Source organism: Mya arenaria, chromosome 6 (assembly GCF_026914265.1).
Source record: "Mya arenaria isolate MELC-2E11 chromosome 6, ASM2691426v1".
Classification (NCBI taxonomy): Eukaryota; Metazoa; Mollusca; class Bivalvia; order Myida; family Myidae; genus Mya; species Mya arenaria.
In genome coordinates, this window is record NC_069127.1 from 54207122 (window position 1) to 54222224 (window position 15103).

General features: G+C 33.6%; 1 protein-coding gene across 3 annotated transcripts; it reads left to right on the forward strand.

Moving 5' to 3' along the window:
- Nucleotides 1–6053: 6053 nt before the first annotated feature.
- Nucleotides 6054–13541, forward strand: LOC128239107 (E3 ubiquitin-protein ligase TRIM33-like). 3 transcript variants are annotated; one of them, XM_052955576.1, is made up of 3 exons: nt 6054–6129; nt 10888–11793; nt 13061–13541. In XM_052955576.1, the coding sequence occupies exons 2-3, from the start codon at nt 10899–10901 to the stop codon at nt 13165–13167; spliced, it is 1002 nt and encodes a 333-aa protein (XP_052811536.1). In that variant the 5' UTR covers nt 6054–6129; nt 10888–10898; the 3' UTR covers nt 13168–13541. The 3 variants fall into 3 exon arrangements, with proteins under 3 accessions (XP_052811536.1, XP_052811538.1, XP_052811539.1); XM_052955578.1 differs by having other exon boundaries at nt 6062–6123; XM_052955579.1 differs by lacking the exon at nt 6054–6129 and adding an exon at nt 6642–6711.
- The last annotated feature ends 1562 nt before the right edge of the window (nt 13542–15103 follow it).

Consider the following 15103-nt stretch of genomic DNA (forward strand, 5'->3'; position numbering starts at 1 on the left):
TTATGATTAAAAGCTGTATAAAGTTTGTCATCTTCCTTGAACTGTTTTTATTTTTTCAGTCCAGGGAAAATTACCTCCAAAAATCCTCATTTTGAATAAAGTCTTATCAGTCCATGAATTCACCATGGCATTATACCAGTCAACTGATCACCACTAAGCAGGCCATCCTGCTGGGTTATTTACTGTGTATATTCCTAGATGTTTCTTGTACTGACCAATTTCAGTTTTTGAGCATTGAAATAGTTGGGAGTGAATTGCATGAATACAACTGTTCTTGAAAAGGGGATGCATATATTCATACAAAAAGGATATACACAATCCCATTTAGAGTTTTATGTGGCCCAATATCTTTGCATGTCCTTTTTATATGAACGTAAGCTTTGTTACATTGCACTGTTTCTGTTCCTTTGTTGTTATCATCATCATAAAATTTGTAAATGTATCGTCATGCATTAAAATATGTTTAAACTAGAGTGTTTTTTTTCTTTTTCATGTACACAAACTGAAGCATTAAAAGTTAAAAAAAATGAGATTACAATGTTTTCTTAACAGTTTTTCTGTTTGATTTAGGGTTGAATCTGGAACAACTTTGCTGCAATTTGTGTTTGGCTAAATTTTGTTTGCTCTGTTCTCAGAAACATGTGCTAGAAATTTAATGCCAAAGGGCAATTTGTATGTTTAATTCTGTGGCTTGCTTGAGATCATTATAACCAAGATGTTATCACACACTGAACGTGATTACACCTTTATCAAAATGATAAGTTTTGAGGGCAAAAAATATGGACTGTTTTAAATTTCTTGGCTGTTAAATTTTGCATCATTTATCTTCGTTTACCGTTTTATGTTTTCTCATTGCTTTGTAATAGTTTATGCCCATGTGGGCCAAATCCCGCCAAGGAAATATGTTTCGTATGATAAATGGATGCCAAGTATATGCTTCTTAAGAAAATCATAACATGATCAATCTTAGAAGCTCAATGCGGGATTTTTAATTCTAGCCCTTCCGTCTGTAAATATTTGATTACGACAACATATTTTTAACCGCGAAGTTATGTCGCGCCCGCTTGCAGTAGATCGACTTAGTCGCCTCCGGTAGAGTTTAATGTCTGTCCGTCTGCAATCTCTCTTGTCCGGCCAATAACGTGTATGGAAGAATTTTAAAATTGTATTGCTCCAATTAATGGTGACAAAGAGTCCCTGTATTTTGGCATGTCTTGCCTTTAACTTGTGACCTATTTCTGTAAGGCCCAAGGTCACACTTCATGAAATCAGTAAATTTCATTGTATTTTGGATTGTCGTGGTTGTTACCTAGCCATGCTTTGGTTATTTCTGAATAACGAATGTTCAGAATGAAAAAACAGCAAGGGAGGATCATTGGCAAAAATACCTTGCATTTGACTACTTTAGATCAACAGTTGTTCCATAAACATTTTCATCAAAATGTATAAAACTGGTTAATTCTTTGTTTTGATCAGATTGGACAGTTTCTATCAAATGATCATCATTCACCAATAAAGCCATTTAAATATTTAAAACTGCAAAATGGCCCATTGAAAATCGGTGGGAAATATATCGACTCTGTGGAAAATAATGTAATATACTCATGCCGTTGGAAATATTTTCAAACTGACCAAAAAGGGATATTTGATAAATTACACATATAGGGATAAATCATTGGGCAAGATATAAATGATGTACTCTTATATAGAGGATAAAGAGCATTTCTCAAAGTGCGTTGAACTTGAGTCGGTGTTTAGTTTTCTATTTAGCGTATTTTTGTAACATAGTGGGATTCTGTTTGTGGAATATTGTGAGCTAATGAACACTTTTACTATACAAATTGATATTTTCCAATAACTTGGATAAATAAGAAATTACCATTACTCTTAATAGACATGGAGTATTATTTAAGGATGAGCTTGAGATTGAAGTCTACAGATAGAGGGTCACTTTTACACATGAAAAAAGGCGATCCGTCTTATTTTGTGTAAGCATACTGCAACACGTTTTGTACATCGCAAGCTGATGTGTATACAAGTCTAAGGTGAATAAAATCAAAATTGAAAAATACTTACTACGGTAAAAAGGATTGTGTTCAGGTCATAAGTCCAAGATTGAATTGGTCAAATATTACGTTTATTTATTGATTTTTTTTCTTTCGTGATTTTACGAAAACGCTTATTATCAAAGCGAATTCAACTACATGTTTATTATTTTTATCGTCTATTGAAACAGCAGAATAAGAAAAGTGATAGATAAGTATACTAACTGTTTATCGTTTTTGTCATTAAATTGATGACACTGGTCTAAATACAATAGAGTAAAAAAGAACATTTGTAGTAAGTCAGTTCCCGTTGCATTGTTTTTGTTTTAATTCAGACCTGATTCGTTTTGATAAACATTTTCCATAATCACCAATTACATTTGCGTTCCATACAAAGACAGTTACTATGCCAGAGGAACGGGTAAATGTAGAAACAGTTGTGATTGTCTTATCCTTGCCAAAACAAATTAATGTAACTATACCAATAAATGAGTAAAAAGCAGGGAACATATACTGAACTAATTGAGGTCGTTTCTTATATCATACGCATAATATCAAAGATCGAATTATCATACAACGTTATAAATTTCTTTAGTGAACAAACGTTCCTGTACTTTAAAAATCCTTTCAATACTGTATGAGAAATGTACGGAACAGTGCCTCTTCTTTGGCTGCGCGTTTTGTCCGTGTACGCGGGACCAATGGGTGTCGACCGCGCTACAAGAGGCGTAGATGCGCGGCAATAGAAATTGTCATCGGCGTCGCCGATCTCATTCCGTCGGGTTTTTACGCGGAAGAAAGAGGCCTTCGCGCACCATGCAGTTTTGGCCCTTCAATTGTTTGGATGTCCTCAAACGATAGAATCCATTGATTCGTTGTTGCTTTTATAATACTGTTTCCGACGTTGAAGCCACCGTCCCTCAGTCCCTCTTCTACTCCTCTGTCTTCCACGAGGGACGTTAAAAGAGGGTCGCGATGGTCATATACACTGTTGGTACATGGTATTTAAACAATTGGATTCTAGTGCTTTGTCGTTTAGACCATTGCCTGGTGGCTCTAAACAGTGTTATTTTTTTAAATTGTTGACAGCTGGGCTTGGGTTTCATATTTTTAATAAAGGAACCATTATGTATGGGTTTCTTCAACTAGTGTAAAAATCATTTAAAAACAATTCAATCCAATGTGTACATATGGAGTTTATGTTTATATTTAGAAATAGAATGCATAAAGAAAATCAGAATCAACAGCGTATCGGATATCAATCTGGGTACCATATCAGCAGGGTACAGTCATTTAAAATTGTTCAGTTAAACTGAACGAAATATTCCACTGCATTGCAACATGAAGACGATTGAAGCCAGAAATGAATGAAATGTAAAGCTTATTCTAAGAAATATTCAAAATGTCTATACATTTTTAAAACAATAATCAGGTGTTATAGTTAATTGTAAAGAAAAAAATCCCGAAGAAAAACTTTGTTTTTTTACGTTGCCATTTTTGCCCATGGAGTTTCTCAATCCAGTACGATTCTCATAACGACTGTGTTCACTTTTAGATTTTTTAAAATGTTTTATGAGGTATCTTGGACTCTCAATATCATTTTCATACTGAGTTATGTTCCAACAAAATTAGAATCGTGGAAACGTAACTTACAGGATTCTATAGCCCAAAATAATTCATATATTTCCGAGCATATCCTTAAACATCAGCCCTCGGAAAACTTCAGTTTACATTAAAAAGGAATAGTTTAGAACCGAAAGGCCTTATCAAAACAATGATAAAAGGAAAAATTAAGGGCGTTATTTAGTGTTTACATGTGATGGACAAAGTATACCGTCGACAAAAACTTTGCCATACCTGAATAACACCAAAATATTATAATACATACGACAACAATTAGGCTGCAAGTGTCTTGAAACATCACCTTTGATGGGGCAGGACGGTGGCGACGCGCTCCACCGACCACCATTCGTGCTCGTGTGCGTTTCGACGCCATTAACCTTGTAACCCTGATCACACGAGTACTCGGCAGTGTCCTGGTAATATGAACAATTTACCTTCAGAACCTGATGAATAATGGGATTTGTTAAGGAGCAACAGTCTTTAATCAAAACTTATGTTTATTTTAGATTAAATTTCAATAATACATTTAGTGTCGTATACATTTGTCCGGTAATCTGATCACACATGATGTGTTGAAACAAGTTATTATCTTATGACAAAACATATACATGTACGTGATCATTGATAATAGTCTTAATCGTTGGCAAGTTTCTTAAATCTAACTCGTTGGTATGATTCTCGAATCATACTCGTGAAAAATGGTTTGTTTTCTGATGACATATCATGTACATGGCATTCGACAATACTCTTAGTCGCTGGCAAGTTTCTTAAATCTAACTCATTAGTAAGAGTCACGAATCTTACTAGTGGACAATGGTCTTTTATATTATGACAAAACATGCCCATGACATCGACAATTCTCAACTCGTTGGCAACTTTCTTAAATCTAACTAATTGATAAGATTCTGGAATCCTACTCGTGGACAATGTTGGTAAACTTGTTCTCGTAGACAGGGTAAAGTTCTTAAATAATGTTGCAAGAAGGCAATTAACTGAAGGGACAATCCTTTCGTTTTGGCGAGGTTTGTAAATCACTCTCGTTGTCATGTTATTCATTGTAGTCAAAGGCAACGTTCTCTAATCTTAAACTTGGGCAAGGTTCTAGAATTCCTTGGATACAAAGTCTTTCCAAATCGTTCTACTGGGCATGGTCTTTTATCTTCAACCTAGGATAGTGACTCAAATCTTACCAAAGGCAAAGATCTAAAGTTTATACTGAGTCCAAAGTTATCAAATCTTAAAATAACCATTTGGTTAGTGTCTTTTGCATGGTCTCAAATATCACCATCGATGTCACACGTTGGCGATGCCCCGGTTAATAGAAACCCGGAATGGCAAGGGATAGTGGCAACGACCTCATAGTGGACTGTCAATGATAACCTATGCGCCGTTGATGGGGGAGGAGAGGGATCCGAAGCTGAATAAGATAAATCAAAATATTCAAAAAACGTAACGCTTTGTTATATCATACTGGTATTTGATGAACACTGTTAGGGATAAAAATATTTGATAAGTACAAGCGCTTGTTATCTGCATTGACGAAGGCAAATATAACGCTATCAATTTGCATACTTTTTATATCAAAATAGTTGTAAAACATAAATTTAATTAACATTGCAATATTATCAAGGTACGAAAATGCCGTTAAAGAAATATTGTACTATCAATGATTCACGTTCGAACAAGCACGCATCCTGCAATCGATTTGAATTTGGTATCTGATGTACACTTATAAGTGTTTAACATTGATGGTGCAAGTAGGATGCGTATTATTCCATTGGCCAGTTGCGACGCTGGTGCGCGTGACGTCATCAGTTAGTTTGTAACACGGGTTACACGAGAACGTGATGATAGCGCCGTGGTTTGTTCCCTGGTCGTTATATAAATCACCGCTCTATAAAAATTGACTTGTTCTTTCATTGCAGCGATTCTTAAAATATTAGCATAAATTCAATATATTGTACTATTGTGAGGCTGCTTATAATTAGTAAAACATTGACCATTATTCATTTATCGTTTTTGATATAATATAAACCTTTAACAATATTTCTAAACTGCTTTTAAATTATGTTACAACTAGTTTTTTAAACAGAAAAGTCTTAGATCAGAAAAATGATTTTACCTAAGTATTTTATCTGTACTAGGATAACGAAATAGCTTTTACAAAAAATGATTTAGTTAAACATGTTTCTTTTCTAGTTGTATATGTTTTGTTAATCAAAAACGACAAAATGCCACTTATTTATTTCATAAACCATGTGTAGTAAGTACATTCGTAACGGATTATAGCCAGTTTTTTGGAACAAGTTTGTATCATTTTAAAACCAATCATTCTACATTGTGACGGAGTTGAGCCGGTGTGAGTTAATTGTACAGGCATCGATTAAATTAACCAGGTAGGCAACTTTCTCTTTGGAAAGTCAGACGGCTGACATGGAGTTTTGGATTTAATAAGGTAGAGGTAAGTTTAATTCTCATATAACAATTGGTAGCAACTATTCGTCTGTACAGTCAAGTTTAACATTTACTAATGGTAAAAAATGCATGTCTATAAACAATCTACTTCTTGAATACACGAATTTGTATCATTTTAATACCAATTACGTTGTGACGGAGTTTTATTGTCCTGCGTGTTTATCTACGCCAAGTACAAATGTGACAAACTTCCTCTTTAAAAACTCATAATACAGAAATGGAGTTATTGATTTAAAAAGAGAAAAAGGTAGGAACTATTCTCATTTATTCTGATATAATATTCATGTCTATAAATAGGAACTCTCGCATACTTTAAAATAACCTCAATGTCATTAGTCCGTAACATTCGATCAATATATGGTATACGTAAAATTGGAAATTGCAAGTACGTGTATGTTAAACATCACAAACAAGGATGAAAACTGATAATTTAAGTCGTACTCGTTGTTGATAAACTAAGCTAGATAGTTATGTAACCGATTTAAAGCTGGGACTTTAGTTTGTTGAGTAAAATTGTATTCAATACAGTGGAGAAAGACACGTTTTGTATTAAGCGGACATACGCTAAGTATTTGCATTTCTATATTGATTAAATAGAGTAGGTACAATATAACAATAGTTGCCTGTTACAGAATAGGGTTTCAAATAAAACACCGTGTGTGTTAAGTCTGATCGATTGTATATACCTGTATATCAAATACTAATTTATTTAAGCCTTGCTAAATCGCTAAAAGATATATGTATAGGATAGAAAACGAGTGGACGTATCTATGACATATAAACCCAAGCGTAGCGTAGCGCACCTCGTCCACGAGGTGTCTATCCGACTTAGACCACGTGAACTAAAGCGAGGAGGTTTGGTTTTTGTTCTTCAAATTAAAGACTAATAAAATCCATATACCATTTAACTTTGCATACTGAGACAATGCGTATTTTGGTTTGGCTAAATCACGAATTTTCTTTGGTTCGAGCATTAATGATTACTGTACACATTGCATCGCAAGGATTTTAACCTATTTGCCATAACTGGAATTGTCAAATCGGAATTCCTCCATGCTGAAAAGCTTTTTAAGTATTACATATAATAACTAGTATTACAGGACAACATACTTAAGGCTATAATAGCTTTGTTATATACTTAGTCTAGTGGAATAAAGTAACTGCGCATGTAACGACTAAACGTATATATTTCCTGAATGCTTACAAGTATTTTTTTTCATTATAGCAATATATGAGGACATTAAAATTTTAACTATTAGCTTGAATGGCTCGATCCTTCATTTTTTTGTATAAGTAGCCTACCATTGTTGTTTCATTGAAGTTTCATAAGTGTTCAGCTTTTTTTTTTGCATATTGAGATTTTTCCATTACTTAAAAGCTGATTAGGTATCATTAGTTTGTTCTTATTGTGTAATTACATTCATATATCTGTATATTTGTTTGTATATCTATTCATTGTATTTCCTTTCTCATGCAACTTGTGCTGGGCAGTTGCCTAATTCCGGATCAATTTTGAAGTTTTCTTAAAATATTGTCATAATTCCTGAACATAAGTGCATGAAATTTTAATAGAAAAATGTTGGGTTATATAACAACCAAAATGGAAAAAGAATAAAAGAAAAAACAAATTAATACTAATTTAATATTCAGTACGAAAAAAGGGCATAAACGACGTTCAAAAACCTGCATTCAGTGCCTAAATATTCGGATTTTAAGTAAACATTATAAAGTCAATACAAATATTTAAATGCTACTTAAATGAACAGCATGTATTAAATGTTTAACCTGTATATAACTTTTATACTTCTCTGAAGTATTTGTATGTGTATTTTTGCCGTATCCGAACTACTAATTTGTCCGAATTTGCATAATTTTGAAAGTAAGAATCTGCTTCATTTTTGCTTCATTTTCATATCAAATGCTGCACAACACAAAACAATGGCATCGTGAATTTATTTACTTTATATGTAATTGGCATTGTATTTCGTGATTGACGATACGTCATAAACATCGTATAGTAGGTCTAGTGTTTAAAGATAACCCTATCGAACATCAATATAAAAGCTCGCGCTGTGTGACGTCATCCCCCACGTGACTTAATATTGACATCTAGGAAAGCGAAAGTTTTTTAATATTATTTGCTTTTGTGTTATATCAAAGCTCTAATCGCGTATCAGTAAATATACACACTTCGTCAATAAGATTTTGGAACATCGAACCAAAATCTCAATACATGTACATATTTAATTGTGAATAATGACATATAAATAATTGTAAAAAGGTCCAATTGGATTTCATCGTTAATTTTATTTATTTTTAAAATAGCTCTTCGACTCATTTTCAACCGATCACATTTCGGCAATAAATTTGCATTTTGTATCTTAGTATTTAAAGTGCCTATTTCTTGGTTATACACTGAGATGCTTTAAAAATGCTATAAACGTGAGAGTTATGTAAAAAGAGGAATTCCGCGGCCAGCGTTGGCGGTCTAACGCACTTAGCGGCATGTTAGACGGTTTCCCGCGCTTTAGCATCCATTTTGATGGTTTCCAGCAGTTACGCACACACAAGCGGCCATTTTTGACGGGTCTCCATTAATTGACAGTATTCATTTCAATAGAAGGGATATGAATAATAGCATTTGTATTCTTGACATACAATACCTTGATCTGATTGAGATGACAATAGACGTTTATTTTTTTATAACAGCTCATTCGTATAGGTAGTTGATAGTTAATAAGGTAAACCATTGTTTGAAATCCAAGATAGTCGTGGTAAATGGCAAGACCGGTGTTAATTTATACCATATTTATTAACATTTTTCTCAAATTGAAGACACTGAAAACTACATTCCCAGACAATAAAACTGTATTAGTACCAATCATTGCATGTGTAGCTGTCAGTCGATTCATACTATAAAAACGCAGCGACTGTAAAGTGTAGTTGCCATCTGTCTGTGCTTAAAAATTGACTTAAGTGTTTAAGAATACAAAATGACTCAAGCCCGGATACGTTTTTTTAACGAGTTGAAGACATATTTGAGAGGTTTTGGTTTTGAAAATTGTTCTTTATCGCAAATAAGAAGGGAATTTACTTGCAAACTTTGTGATGGATATGTCTTAGTTGTAAAAGAGAGACGGCGACGCATTAAAATTATATTTGAAAAGGGTCATCAAAGCCTCAAATTACCATTTGCTATATTTGAAACTCTGTAATATGAAGGAAAGTGTTAAGTTGTTGGTCGAAAAGACAACTTCCACACTATTATAGTTTGAATTTAGCTCTCCCAGCATGATATTTTACCGAGACCGACTTGGTCATCATTGATGAATTCTGTCATGTTGATTCCTGTGTACGATTGTTTTTAATCAACAAATCACACAAAACGACTGTGTGTTTTTCTTATAGAGCATTTGTCTTGAAACAACTGATTTTCTTCTTAATTTTATCAACTATGTAAAACATTTACAAACACATGTGCACTGTTTGTTCCCAACTCACCCTAATTTACCCGACTTTTAAACAAACAACTCAAATAGGAAAATGTTTATGATCAAATGTTAACTTATCATTTTTTAAATTATCACAATTAAAAAGTAATCTTAATGAGCGACCAAAGGTTTCATATAGATAATACGTACAGTGAGTTTAATCTGAATAGAGATCAAACAAGATTAGATCTGTAACCTATGAACACAGTAAGGACACAAGTGACGCCAGTACCATCAGAAAGTAAAGCATTTCGTTTATTAACAGATTTAGCAAATGCTGCTTATTCTTATTTACTATGTAACTTTTAACTTCTTGATTATCATATCAGAGGTCATAGTCTATTTTTAACATATATTATTATTTGTTTCAATGCGACTAATCTGTCAAATAAATATCCGGTTTGATACGGTTTTCGAAACCGCAGTAATGCGTTATTGCGTGTGGAATATTCTTAAAACATTTAAGGGTCTCCCTTTCAGTTGTAGAATGTATTTTATGCGAGGAGAAATACTATTTCCAATTAAATATTTTGATTTTGGTTTAAATCCACAATCTTACCAAAATGCCATACCTCAGTAGACATTAAAACAATAATCATGGTTTTGAATTGTTTCCGTTTTAAATCGATTCGTTTATGCGTTTATGACTGAAATAACTATGCCTTTTGCAAACATCCAAGCCAAATATTGTCTGTGACGGCAGGCGAGTGTCAACAATTCAGCGATGCATATTGCTCTTTTTTTAAAGTAAAGTGTAACTAAGCTGACGAGTACAAGGAATGTTGACTCCATTTTCAACAAAGTTAAAGTCCAGTTTACTTTCCAGACCATATCATCGGTTCAAATATATCAGCACAGCACAACAATTGTTTAGATAATAACAAGAAAGCGTAAAATTGTTTGTTGAGTAAATTGGTATTCAAAAAAGTGGAAATGACTACCATTCTTTCTTGAGTAGGTAAAAGCGTCAAACAGCGAAATATTGGGTAACAAAAATGGCAACTACATTCAAGTGCAAGTATGCAACACTACGTGTTCACATCAATCACGCTGCGTGTAACACCTGATATGTTAAACCTACTTGTATATTTAAAAGTAATCATTTGAAAGTATAACTTGATCGATTGTAAAATATATCCCTGTTTTTAGGATTATTATCTACGTATGTGATATATCAAGCGATATAATTGCTTTCATTGTTGATCTTACACAGTGTATTCATATATGTCAAACGATTACATCTGTTTTCATAGTTTGATGGTCAATGGAGGTTTCCGGTAAGAAAATCCAGGCGGATACCACTGTTCTGGAAGCAACCTTTTGCCAGCCATGCTCCATTGATGGGGTAACACTGCCAGCCGAGGCCTTCTGTACTATCTGCCAAGAGTTCATGTGCTCTGGCTGCGCAAATTATCACAAGAAACAAAAGATGTTAAGGTCACATACACTCTTGGATAAGAGCAGGATGCCTAAAACTATGATGACTCACTCAGATGAACAGTCAATCACAGAGTCTTGTGAAACCCATCCTGAAGAGTTTATTAAATACTTTTGTGTATCCCACCAGACACCTAACTGCGGACATTGTTCTATTATAGGGCATAACTCATGTGAAGTTCAAATAATATCTGACATATGTAAGAACTTCAAAGATAGCAAGGAGTATGGGAACATCAAAACAACCATTGCCCAATTACTAGAGGACAATGAAACGTGTGTAGCTGATATTGATGAAAGTACTAAGTTTGTTACAAAGCTGGCTGAAGATCAGGTCTCAAAGTTAACGGAATACGGAGAAAAGGTTAACAAATACTTTGAGGAAAGGAAAAAATCCCTACTTACTATAATAGAGCAAATGAAAAATACGAATCAAACACTGTTTGACTCATTAATTCCCAAATGTGATACCATCAGATTCAAAGTTACATATATTAAGTCAACGCTTGAAGCACAGGAGAAAAACACTGCCAAATTGTTTATAGAAACCAAGCGAGCCCAGAAACAGCTAGAGAGTCTGCAGTCGGTCCTAGATGAAATAAACAAGGAGATGACCATTCATGGCTATCAGTTTGAAAAAGATCCTGTCACAGAGGAATTGCTGCAAACAGGCACAGGCCTTGGTACGATTGATATACTAGAAACTGAGGATAGCACGTCAAGTAAGTAACAAAAAAATATTTATTTTTACCATTGTAACCGTTATAAATGATGACCTAGCCTCAAAAAGTTAATGAAAAGATTTGACCTTCATACGTCTTGCTTCAAATAAATAAGCATGTTTCATAAACTACGTTTGCCTTCATATTAATCCTGAAGATTTAGCAGCCAATAATCAAGCGATATATTTATATACATGTATCTTTCGAATGCAAATATACGTGAGAAGAATAGGAAATATAGAATGCTTCTAATACATCGCTTGTTGGTAAATTTCTTAAATTTAAAATTGTGGCATGCAATTAGCTAATCTAAGCACGAAGGTCACTCCATGGTGTTAGCTGGAGCCACCCTCGAGGTGTCTTGTTTTGTAACATTTTCAAACTGGAAACAATTTTCAGATTTTCTTCTCGTGGACGTCAATGGCTACAGTTAACAAATATATTAATATATATATATATATATATATATATATATATATATATATATATATATATATATATATATATATATATATATATATATATATATATATATATATATATATATATATATGTACCAGCCAGTGGTTTTCTATAAAGAGTTCTTGGTGACCAAGACTTTAAAATTTGCCCAGCTATAGGGATTAATTGTTTTACGTGAATTTTAAATAACAAAAAATGTGAGAATGTTCTTTTCGTCATACTCAATGGCTACAGTAAATATGTTTGTTATGTAACATTGTCTAATTAACCTCTATCAAGATTGTTGAAAACGTGTTTAAGCCCTAAGAAAAGAAATAGCTCATTAATCTTATTATAATTCACCTAGCTTTTAGTTATGTATAGTTTCCCCACAATGGAAAAAGCTGTAAACTTATAGGCACATACGTTTTAAAGATGTATCATTTCAACATGATATACTCCTAAACTTGTGATTTTACTTTGAAACGCATTTTTCTTTGCTTTAATTTCATTATTTTGTTTGGGATGATGTGGATTTGTTTTGAAGGCCAGAGACTTTCCAGCCAGATTACACTAAACATATAATCATTTGGAATAACAACTTAAGATATCTTTAGTGCAAGTATCTTCGCATTTCCAGTGATAGCTTTAGCTTTATTGAGTGAAAGTAATAATCATTAACCGAGAGCATTAATATCTTTTGCATGCTGTTAATTCAGTTATTTTTAAAACACTTTTTTGGCCGAACTTTTCTTGGGGGTTCCTAAATATTAAGGTTAATAAAGGCCAGGAAGCTTACTGAAAACGTTATATTCTTTGATTACAGAGAAACAGGAAAAGACGGAAGAATCGTCCGAGGAATCGGATGACGACTTCGTGCTTCGAAATTTTAGTCCAGGGAAAATTGCCTCCAAAAATCCTCATTTTGAATAAAGTCTTATCAGTCCATGAATTCACCATGGCATTATACCAGTCAACTGATCACCACTAAGCAGGCCATCCTGCTGGGTTATTTACTGTGTATATTCCTAGATGTTTCTTGTACTGACCAATTTCAGTTTTTGAGCATTGAAATAGTTGGGAGTGAATTGCATGAATACAACTGTTCTTGAAAAGGGGATGCATATATTCATACAAAAAGGATATACACAATCCCATTTAGAGTTGTATGTGGCCCAATCCCTTTGCATGTCCTTTTTATATGAACGTAAGCTTTGTTACATTGCACTGTTTCTGTTCCTTTGTTGTTATCATCATCATAAAATGTGTAAATGTATCGTCATGCAATAAAATATGTTTAAACTAGAGTTTCTTTTTCTTTTTTGTCAACACAAACTGAAGCATTAAAAGTTAAAAAATGAGATCACAATGTTTTCTTAACAGTTTTTCTGTTTGATTTAGGGTGGAATCTGGAACAACTTTGCTGCAATTTGTGTTTGGCTAAATTTTGTTTGCTCCGTTCTCAGAAACATGTGCTAGGAATTTAATGCCAAAGGGCAATTTGTATGTTTAATTCTGTGGCTTGCTTGTGATCATTATAACCAAGATGTTATCACACACTGAACGTGATTACACCTTTATCAAAATGATAAATTTTGAGGGCAAAAAATATGGACTGTTTTATATTTCTTGGCTGTTAAATTTTGCATCATTTATCTTCGTTTACCGTTTTATGTTTTCTCATTGCTTTGTAATAGTTTATGCCCATGTGGGCCAAATCCCGCCAAGGAAATATGTTTCGTATGATAAATGGATGCCATGTCTATGCTTCTTAAGAAAATCATAACATGATCAATCTTAGAAGCTCAATGCGGGATTTTTAAATCTAGCCCTTCCGTCTGTAAATATTTGATTACGACAACATATTTTTAACCGCGAAGATATGTCGCGCCCGCTTGCAGTAGATCGACTTAGTCGCCTCAGGTAGAGTTTAATGTCTGTCCGTCTGCAATCTCTCTTGTCCGGCCCATAACGTGTATGGAAGAATTTTAAAATTGTATTGCTCCAATTAATGGTGACAAAGAGTCCCTGTATTTTGGCATGTCTTGCCTTTAACTTGTGACCTATTTCTGTAAGGTTCAAGGTCACACTTCATGAAATCAGTAAATTTCATTGTATTTTGGATTGTCATGGTTGTTACCTAGCCATGCTTTGGTTATTTCTGAATAACAAATGTTCAGAATGACAAAACAGCAAGGGAGGATCATTGGCAAAAATACCTTGCATTTGACTACTTTAAATCAACAGTTGTTCCATAAACGTTTCCATCAAAATGTATAAAACTGGTTAATTCTTTGTTTTGATCAGATTGGACAGTTTCTATCAAATGATTATCATTCACCAATAAAGCCATTTAAATATTTAAAACTGCAAAATGGCCCATTGAAAATCGGTGGGAAATATATCGACTCTGTGGAAAATAATGTAATATACTCATGCCGTTGGGCAAGATATAAATGATGTACTCTTATATAGAGGATAAAGAGCATTTCTCAAAGTGCGTTGAACTTGAGTCGGTGTTTAGTTTTCTATTTAGCGTATTTTTGTAACATATTGGGATTCTGTTTGTGGAATATTGTGAGCTTATGATCACTTTTACTATACAATTTGATATTTTCCAAAAACTTGGATAAGAAACAAATTAGCATTAATCTTAAAAGACACGGAGTATTATTTGAGGATGAGCTTGAGATTGAAGTCTACAGATAGAGGGTCACTGTAACACATGAAAAAAGGCGATACGTCTTATTTTGGGCAAGCATAGTTACTACGAAGCATTTTGTACATCGCAAGCTGATGTGATATTTAAGTTTAAGGTGAATAAAATCAAAATTGAAAAATACTTGCTAATGTTAAAAGGATTGTGTTC